The sequence below is a fragment of the Osmia lignaria genome, chromosome 14 (genome assembly GCF_051020975.1).
Source record: "Osmia lignaria lignaria isolate PbOS001 chromosome 14, iyOsmLign1, whole genome shotgun sequence".
Taxonomy (NCBI): Eukaryota; Metazoa; Arthropoda; class Insecta; order Hymenoptera; family Megachilidae; genus Osmia; species Osmia lignaria.
Genome location: NC_135045.1, coordinates 9,917,350 through 9,927,906, shown reverse-complemented (window position 1 = coordinate 9,927,906; position 10,557 = coordinate 9,917,350). Strand labels below are relative to the sequence as shown.

Below are 10,557 nucleotides of genomic sequence, written 5' to 3'. Positions count from 1 at the left end.
AGCCCAGGAAAATATTTTAAAACTTACCTGAACTACAACCACTGAATATTTTATTCTACATTCCACGAAAGAGTACATAATTTTCAGGTTAAAATAACAAAATATAAATCGTGCAAACAGATGCACAAAAGATCCACGAAGGATGATAAACAATGGATGAGTTCAATTTTAATAATAAAATTGAGTTTCAACGTAGAAACGTTAGCGCGTTACCCCCATCGGTGTCAGAACACAGAGGGTCTGTGTTTCGCGAGCAATTGGCGTTGAACGGTCTTAAAATGAATAAAACATCTAATTTCTACGGAAACCAGAATCGGACGACGAGTTATGGCTTACAGAGTATAGCCGATATATTTATCCAATGGTATCTGTCGAACGGTAACCGTCCGTTTATTCCGTCGACAGCACGTATGTTGGTCGCGCGTTCAGTGCGTATCCAGCATCTGAGCACACCATGTGCTTCCTCTTGCTCGTTTATCTCCTGTTATCGGTCACCGCTCAAGACGTTACCACCGAGGAGGTGGATTGCCAAGTTTACAACCATCTATACGTTTGCCTGGCCAACGGTGTGTTGCACAGTGTCTCGTTCGAGGATGTCAACGCGGTGCAGACTATCGAGGACATAGAATTGCACCTAGAAGGTCTAGGTATCCAAGATATAGCCAAGGACGCTTTCGTCGAAGTGGCTAATTCCTCTGCCCTCTATATCCGTGACAATCACCTCTCAACCATCTCCAAACATTATTTCTCTCCTCTGGATCAACTGACCTACCTGGACCTGAAGAACAACACCCTCGTCGACATCGAAGACGGAGCTTTCATGAAATTGCACAGTTTAGAAACATTATTGTTGGACTACAACAATATCACCTCTTTCAGACCAGCCATGTGGAGAGGTCTAGGCGATCTTCACGAATTATACGCAACGAATAATAATATCGTACTGAAGAGGAACATGTTCAAAGGACTCAGACATCTGGAAACTCTGGCTTTGGATTCGAATGAAATCACGGAAGTACCGGTCGGAGCGTTCAATGGACTGCCTCATATCGATCTTTTATATTTGTCCAGAAATAAAATCTCCTCTTTGCAACCGGACGTATTTCGCGGACTCGGCGAGATCAACGAACTGGATCTGGGAAGAAACCAACTGAGAACTATTTCCGGAGGGGTTTTTCGGTATCTGAAGAACCTGAATTCTTTATGGCTGAATGGAAATCAGATCGCCATGCTGAAGACGGATAGCTTCGAGGGATTGGACAATTTGTTGCTTCTATTTCTGAACAACAATGAGCTACGTTTCGTCGACATGTCCGCGTTTGCTAGAATGAAGAACGTTACTGTCGATCCTGGTTTCAAGATACGTGGATTGATCATGGACAATGTTTGCAAAGTGCAAGGACGATTTCGATGTGAAAACATAGAATATCAATTGCCTTATGAGTGCACTAAGATAGAACTATAATTTTGTATTTTACAGTATTGTATCCAGACTTTTGTATAAATTTTGTATGATTCCTAAGGTGAAAATAAGCGTTCTTATTTTCGATAGTTCTTTAGATCACGGTTTATGTAGGATATTGATGTTTGGAAAATATATTATTCATTGGAACAGGAGAAGTGTAATTCAGTTTCGATGGGAAACGAGGAGCAATTTTATCCGATAAGGGTTGTTTTTCCAGGCGTGTTCCAGGGATATCGACAGGACGAGACTCCTCTCCCTCATCCTTGTTACAGGAGCACGACGATGGACTACGGATGGTACGCACCGACCGTTCACACAGTGCCCACCAGATATTATCCTCGAAATACTTCTTTCAGTGAGGGCCAAGCAATCGGTGGGATGTATCGAAACTGCTCCGTCAATACAGAATTGGATAAAAGCGTTGTTTAGATTTTTCGTTTATCTTTTTTGAACTGTCTATTAAATCTTGTATTAATTTTGCATGTCTTGAATAATAAATTTTTGAAACTTCACATTTGTGTATTTCTTCTTGTAACAAAATCATCTATTAATGTCCTTGTAATAAGTTGAACGTTATAGATCAAGTTGGGCTATTACTGAAAGATAAGGTTGCGAAATTAAAAACATTCGGGGATATAATACTTTACGTGTATATATATATTTTTTGTTTTATTATTACATTTTAGCTTACGTACCGCTTCGTATTTTTCAACAGACCCTACACGGGCCACCCTGGGTTACACGGTGTCCCGACGCTAGTAAGGATTAAAAGTGTGCCTTTTATATTACGATTACTGGAATTATTGTTTTTTAATTTTTTTTTTTACGTTCACTACCTTTGTCTTCGTTTACAGATTTACTAGGATTTATCGTCAAGTTCTGAAACAACTCTGCGCAACTCGACTTCGGAAGTATCATAACATTTTCATTATAATCTTGAGTGCATGCCATTCGTCGATTACGCTGCTTAGTATGAACATTATTTACTGATAATTGTAACTTCAACATGTATATATATATATATATTTATATATTTATAAATGTGTGTACATAACACAATGAGACAGCTCAATTCGTCATAAGAGTTCTTAACATTTCAATTGTATTAACAACCATAACGACCTCCAAAACGTTCCGCACGTTTCACAGTCAAATATGGTAATATTTGTCCGATGAGAGGATGATACACGATTCTATTCGAAATTCTGTAACGTATGTCCGTGCTGTCTGTTCAAGGGCCACGTCGAACATCTCACGCAACAACAAAAAATCCGATATAATGAATTCCAGAAACACGCGACGATTGATCAAAGTAGCGTGTCACCATCGATTCTTCGTGTTCAAACAATTTAATCAAACCCTCTGAAAAATCATCGCTTAAGTGGATTACTTTTTTCGATCGATCTTTCGCTCAGAGATTTTCCACATCACGCCACGTATCAAAATGCTCTGAATGACGTCGCGTGGAAAACTGTGCGAAAGAACGAATCAGTCTTCGTCGAATATCTCGCGTTCCTAACTCGTGTTAACAGCGAATCAACGGGAGATTGATCGTACCTCTCGCGTTCTGTTTGTCGTCTGCGAACGTTTTAAATCATCGCTGCGATTAATAACCAGTCCCGTCGTGCGACGACAAAGATACTTGACTCCTGATGAAAATTTAATTAAGGCCATGAAATGATCACAGGGCATCAAGTGTAGTTGATCCTTTTTTATATCATCGGGAAGACCTCTTTGATGCTCCATGAAATTTCGTGCTCGTTATCTACTGGCCTCACTTTTCCACACCTAATCGATACGATCAAAAAATAATCGACAATTGATTACGTATTGAATAATTTTGGATGGATATTGTTTTTTATCATTGAACGATCGATAACGAGCACTCGACGTGCACCCAACTATCTCTTTACACATGTCCTCTCTCCTATCTATACACAATCCTATACATTGTACTACATATCTTCTTGTTTGTCTCTCGAATTCTCAATGTGCTGCGCTTAACATAGTTTAGAGCTACCCCCATTTATATTTCGGTGATGAATGGATCCTTAACAGCTAAAACGATGACAGATAGAACTCGCATTTTACGCAATCGCTTAACAACCCTCCCTTTTCTTCCTTCGTGTTTAACATAGTGGCTAGATAGAACGGTAATAAATGGTCGTACGATCGTGGGATCGGTGATTAGTTGCGTTCGATTCGATTGAGAAATACGATGGACGTCGCGGCGACGATCGTCGTCCCTCGATCGCGATCATTCGTTGTTGTTCACTCGATATCCTATAATCAAAACGCTCGAAACCATAACTTATGTGTTTTCGAGCAGTCTTAATTATGGGTGCGGAGGAAAAGAAAAAGAAAACAGAGAAAACGCGATCGACGATGCAACGTCCGATCGAATCGCGCGATCGAACTCGAATCTCGTCCTTCGTGGAACAACGTTCGAACGTTCGATCGCGAATGGATCCAAAGGGAAAGGTCTAAGTGATTTCGCGACGCATCAGGGATACGCGCGTCGCGAAAGAGAACAACATCGAGATTTAATACTAACGCTACTCTCACACATGTCTCCTTCGAGAGGAATGATATCCCCCTCGTTATTACCTTATATTGTCGTTACAATTGATATCGAATATCGACATAAACTGAGGATCGTCTTGAGGGTGACTCTATTTGGAAATCGTCAAACGGCGTTTATATTAAATAATTTTTCGTTGGCCAATTGAAATAAATAAAATTACATCAGGGTTATTTCTCTGGAAAATACGAAAAAGTCTAACACAAAATTAACGAGTATAGAAATTACCACCTCAAAGCCATCTAAAATACTCTTCTTCGATTTCTTAATTAAACATACACTTCTAATTTGATAAAAAAAAATCACCTAATATAAACACAATCTAAAGAAGACGATCAACAATCAGTGACACCAGGTGGACGTTACCTCGTTTAATTATATTCGCTGTTTCTTTTTCTCCTCGATTTATATAGCATTCCGATCGATTTACAATTAATTAGACCTGAAATCTTCCTTACACCTTACAACGTCGTTATATCCATCGAACAATAATGTTGCCCCTGGCTCGTATCATACTTTATAATATACGTTTATGCATTATCGTCGTTATATAGTCGTGTTATTTGAGAGTACGAGAGTCAAGTGATTATAGTACATGTGACTAGCACTCATTTTGAAATCAAGGAGATAACATACAGGTTACATACAGGGTCTAACATACTCGCTAGCTTAACTATGATAATAATTTCGCCTTAATAATTGCTGTTATTGTTAGTATTATTGTTATCTTAGGGTTCGTTATACAGAGACACTGAATAATTATAATCATAGGAGCGTTCGTACTATCGAGACATAAGACGTGATGTATCCAAATAAATACGATTCTTTTAATCGTGCGAAAATGTTCGATTTACAATTCATCCATTCCATATTCGTTGTAGTGATTTCGCACAGTTTGATATATTTACCAAGGAATAATAAATAGTGAAGGATTCTAAAATAAATTTTAAAAAATTTCTCATATGTAATGAGGTAATTAGTGAAAAGTTTAAACTGAAAAATGAAGGAATAATATTCTGAATTATTAAAAATTGACAGCAAGTGAGAAATTAAGATCGTTAGTTGGATAATCACGTTAATGATTCGCCTACGATATTCATCGACGAACGCCCGATATTCTCGGCGAGATTATTAGGATCTTCTTCACTTAACATATCTCTATATACTCTAGACTATTACATTTATTTCGTAGCTTATCTCGCGATTCTCCAATGAGCCCAATGAAGTATCGCGAGAAAAACGACGAAAAATCACGATGGTAACACGAAAGTACCCTATTGCAGCGTTATCAGCCTCATCAATCCTTCTTGTTTCCTCTCCTCCTACATATCTTTTTAATTCCTTTTCTCTTTTATCGGAACACACACACGCGATGTCGTTATCCAAGGCATCTAAGCTTAGTTCCACGACCTTAAAGTATCTACGGAAGGTTAACTCTTAGCCAACAACGGTATCGAGTGACGCAAGGATTCTAAATAGATTAGCTTAACCGTAGCACTACTTCCGGCAACAAGGAAAATGATAGCAGACAATGAAGAAGATTGATTCGGGAAAAACACCGTGAAAAAACCAGACGCGAGATGGTGCGAATCTTTTTTTAGAGAATCCATTAGCCTAGTTTGGTATTGCTAGCACGTGGCTATCTACAAATTATGGTTCACTAGTGTACATTGAAATTAACGAACATGTATGTTTAACAATGGCTGCTCACTACATCACACGGGCACTAGAACGAATATGTTAAAAGTCGTTGATCAAGGATTCTTGCACGATCAAGCAACGAAATGCTCGATGATGTCCGTTTGATCGATGTCTAATTCGTACGATCATCCGTACACCATACTTAGAACGTACATAATTATTGCAAAAATAAATTCCTACGAATGCAACAATCTAGAAGTTTACTTCTTAGAAAGTATCGGGTCGAACTGAAAATTTTTCAAAATTGCTTCGAAAATAACTTGTAAGAGTTTCTATAATGTACGTCACAAAATGACTAACGTTAACAATTATTTGTGATTATTTATGAAAATTGCATCGACCCCAGCTTTACGTTTTCTTTATGAATACTATTAGGTGCGTGTAAGTGCAGTCGTAATCATTTACGATAATTGTCTAAATGAAACGCTTGTCGGTAAAATATTACCGTCAAAGGAATCATTGATATATTTGTCAACTCTCGTTAGTCACAGACGTTAAACGGATGATCGTTTTCCTTAACACATCGACTGCCAGGCTGAATTATACGAATGATGGACTCCCATGGAGATTCAAGGGTTACTCATTATATGGATGGCAGTGAATGTGTTAATACGATTCCAAATTTGCCCTTTAAATGGATAATCGCTAAGATATTTCCGACGAAGCGTATCGCTAATTGCCGTCACAGTGATCGAAGTCAATGCCGTTGATTCCTCTAGACTGCAACACTTGTATGTACCCAGCTGCCTCTTCTATGTTTCTATCCTAGCTAGTGCGTAAACTTGCACCCCTGAGATATTCGTTATCTTTAACCGCGTCTACGTAAACAGTACGAATCGAACACGCTGTTCATAACCAGTCTATCGAGCTTTCGTTTCGTTTCTCCGCGTCGTGGCGTCAGCTCCGAAAGCGTGTCTCTTCAGCTTCTAATTGCAGAAAGCTTTGTACTTGATCGAGCGACTCCAGCTGTTAAGATTGTCCGTGATCTACGTACGAGAATTTATCTCGTCGTTACATTGCAACACCGTTTCGATGACTCTACTCTGAACATTCTAATCTCACGTTCGTCCTGATCTGTTAATTGGAAAATTGTGAAATTAGACAGCTTTGATACGCTAACTCCGAAGGTTCTGATCTATTCCCGCGATTCACGCTCTATCCTTCCTACGAATCATTGCCTGTCGCGTGGACAATTGATCTGAATGAAATTTTCAAGCCAAAGAAAGACCCCTACGTCTGACCAGTGCACATTTCAAGATAAACTAATGCTGAAGCGACTAAACGTTTAATTAATATCGCGATGCCGTGCTACCGTGAATGTGATCGAACGATGCGAATCGAATCGAACGCTCGGTTTTGTTCGAGAACGCAATTTTCGAATGACTGTTCGATCTCCGTAGTTGGACGGTGTATCTGCGTTTATCCACGATGCCGAGAATATGCGATGAAGAAGAAACAGCTCGTTGCGATGATCGTGCGATATGGCGTGCACGTGTTTTTCGATATTATGTATATATAAAAAGTACAAACAACTGATCTTACGGTTAAGTGCACGGTGACGGTGTGTGGATTTTTAAAAAACGCGATCGTTATTCCGTGCGTTTTGAATTCAGTGAGAAACGTGACAAGAAGGACACTTAAGTATCAAGGCACATCGAAAACCAAATCGTCGTACGTCTATTACATTGGGAAACGAATTTGTAACCTTGCTCTTCTAACGAGTAACTAACCCTTCTAACTAAAGCTAGACACTTGTGAAATATTGATCGATTATTAATTGTGCAGTACAGGATGGATTAAGTTCACATCTTTGCTTACAATTGTATTCCTAAATGTCAACACCGATTGGAATAACTTTGATTAAGTCGAATCGAAAGCAAGAAGAGGCAATACTTTCCTTTCGCAATCCTACGCGTGTCTTATTGTACTCTTGGAATTAACTAAATTAATTGAAATTAAGTTTGTAACTTCTATCGGAATGAAAGTATATCGAAATACGAAATTAAGGAGGAACTAAATGTTGGAAGGAATTACAATTCTATTTTCTTCCTTTCAAAGCTGACACCACGAGGTCTGTCTTCGTCGTAATACGTTTATCAGCCCTTAAGCTAAGATAAATTGAGATCATTGGATAAAGAAGTTATGTTATTTCTTCCTTTATTCGTCACTTATCGATTTCCCTTCTATCCAGTCGGTACCGAGTCAAAGAAGCTTTTGTAAATCAGTGTCAAGCAGGTGAACGCGACTATATTTGCAGATTATCAATGATTTATTCTCAGAATATTTGAAATTTCACTCGATCGAATAATCGCAAGCAGAGAATGCCCGTGGTTTCTTCATTCCCGCGACACCTAGCGGTCGCTTCATCTTTCGCTTCCCGTTCCTAGTTCACGAACCCGTTTATAAACATTTTGATTTCATTCGGTATTGTTCTTAAACTCTACGGAGCAACGAACGTCTCTTTTTCCCCGCGAATTTTCGAGACATCGACGACGAAAATTACGAAGAAAAAAGAAGCAATTCGTTATCAGAATGCAGGACAGTTTTCAACATCGAGCTGCTCGTTCTATCCGAAGCGACCAATTTTGACTGAACCAAATCGAACGATCGTCGGTCGATGAATTTTCCTTAGCCGAAAAGTGTAGTTACATGAATAAGAACCGACGAATCACTGAAGAATTTTCTCGCCGTTTCGTCCAAACGTGTTTGCCTTACTCGCACGCACGATGTCAACCTACTGTCCGTTCTCGAAATCTTAATGACTATTTGTGCGCTTAAGATACAGACACGTAGATCTTGTTCTTAGAAACTGGCCGAAAGTCATTCGATCGACCAGCAACCGATCTACGTAGCCTTCTCTAGCCAAATGTTCAAGTATAATGCCCGAATCTCCTCTTTTTTGGTTTCCTCAATCATCGTTGAATGACGTCGGCTTATAAATACTTTTTAACAATTTTACAAATATTTCACTGTAAATCTTTCGTCATCCATTCAAATTTATAATCCAACCTTTCTTTCTTCCTTTCTTTTTTTTTATCTCATCTCTTCTTCTTCTTCTTCTTCTTCTTCGTTCCTTTCCTTCTTGTTAGACAAATGTCTATTTTAATAATCGAAAGTTAAGCCTAAAAAGTAGACGCCTGAAGTAAAGTCGGATGAGGAGATGACAGGGGCCTCTATGGTACTGTTTCCTGTTGGAATCGAAAAACCAAGTGGCAACGGTTCCCGTAAAACGAGACAGACGAGTATGCAGAACGGATACGTCGATGGTAAGCCAACATAACCGGACACGCATGGAAAACTATGATTTACTCGTATTAACCTGAGAATACTTCTAGCCGCTATTTAAATGCTGAATACATCGAATACATAGAATCTACATTACTCTTTTTTTTATTTTTTCATTCTTTAATATACATAAACGACCACGGCACTCTTTTAAATCCCCCTTAATTTTCGTTCACCCTCCCATTATCGAAAAATACACACATTTACTGACTCACTAAGCACCCGACCTCGACTTAGTAAAAGATTGAAACGAAATTATGCGATAGCTGATAAGAACAAACTTTACATCCTTTTTAATTTAATACAATGCAATCGCAAAAAGAGACGAGTTGAAGATAAAATTATTTTCAACGAATGCAAAACGTTAACGAGTTATGTTTTATGTTTTTACACATCGCCGTGGACCGTTAGCAAAATGTACATCTTTATATCGCGCTCGATGCGAGTGTCATTTAATTACCCTCGATAATCTGCAAATATATCGGTGTCACGCTTGCTCTCCAATAAATCCTAACGTTTATTAAAGTACATTACGTGCCGAGTGTCTCCAATAAAGTTTTACACTCAAACGTAAAACTATCCGTAAACTTCTCGGAAGTTAATCGTAAATTACGTGTAAAAGGAATGATTTTGAATGGAAGAGTTTTAAATCAACTCATTTTCACCTTAAATACCTTTTTTCTTTCGTCTAACTTAAATTGCAGCAACTATGACTTCCTTTGCTTCAGTACATCCGTTCAGTAAATTTACATGTCACCGAAGATACCAGCAAAGGTTTTCCGCAGATTTTTCATCGTATCCTCGGTATCTTCGCTCTGAGATTGACTGCCCTGTCTGTGGAAAGGTACTCTCGATGTTGGAACTTCCTCTGGACGTCTACCGACCGAAGGAGCACTGCTCACTGTACTCGATTGTGATGCTGCGAACAAAATATTCGTGTTTTGTATTAAACCTCTGTCTCGACGGACCAATGAACGAAGATGAGGACGAAGAGCGGTGAGCGTACGATGGGACAGTTGAAGTAGATTAAGGGAGCCTGGTCAGGCAAATAATGGAGCACTTCGAATCTATTCGAATATAAATTGCACATAGATAAAATTTCAAATCACTTTGAATTTCATTCGATTTTTATAAGTTTCGAAATTTTTGATAATCCTGAAATTTTGTAAATGTTAATACGATGAAATGCTAATTGTAAATCAAATATCTTCCTTATGCAAGTAAATTCAAGTACTTGGGTATGAAAAGAAATGTTCGTTATGTCGATTAACGAACCTTGCGAATCACGACGCTGCAGTTGATGATGACTATCGGAAGTGGTCGTGTCGCCTGCCAACGCAGTGGTGGACCCCACGGACCCTAAGCTTCCTATGCTCGCCATGGAGCCCATACTTCCGTGAGATCCCAGTGGTGCGGTTGGTGGTGCAGTGCGATCTTCAACAGGGCTCGTCGCTTGACTGGAGCCAGACATTGACCCTCTGGACGCTGTTTTCGTCAGCATGCTTGGAGGACGGCAGCATGCCTG

General features: G+C 39.1%; 2 protein-coding genes across 3 annotated transcripts in view; one reads left to right on the top strand and one right to left on the bottom strand.

Annotated features, from left to right (window-relative positions):
- The first annotated feature begins 107 nt into the window (after positions 1-107).
- On the top strand, positions 108-1,977 carry LOC117605711 (uncharacterized). Its single transcript, XM_034327349.2, has 2 exons — positions 108-1,761; positions 1,822-1,977. Exon 1 carries the CDS (start codon positions 455-457, stop codon positions 1,463-1,465), a length of 1,011 nt encoding a protein of 336 aa, XP_034183240.2. The 5' UTR covers positions 108-454; the 3' UTR covers positions 1,466-1,761; positions 1,822-1,977.
- Positions 1,978-4,292: 2,315 nt separating this feature from the next.
- Positions 4,293-10,557, bottom strand: part of Syn (synapsin) — a 35,687-nt gene continuing 29,422 nt past the window's right edge. For both annotated transcript variants that reach the window (XM_034327338.2, XM_034327337.2), the window contains exons 9-10: positions 10,308-10,554; positions 4,293-9,951 (exon numbers count right to left, since the gene is read on the bottom strand). In XM_034327338.2, coding sequence (XP_034183229.1) covers positions 9,779-9,951; positions 10,308-10,554 — 420 coding nt within the window. In that variant the 3' untranslated portion in view covers positions 4,293-9,778. The remainder of the gene's footprint in view (positions 9,952-10,307; positions 10,555-10,557) is intronic.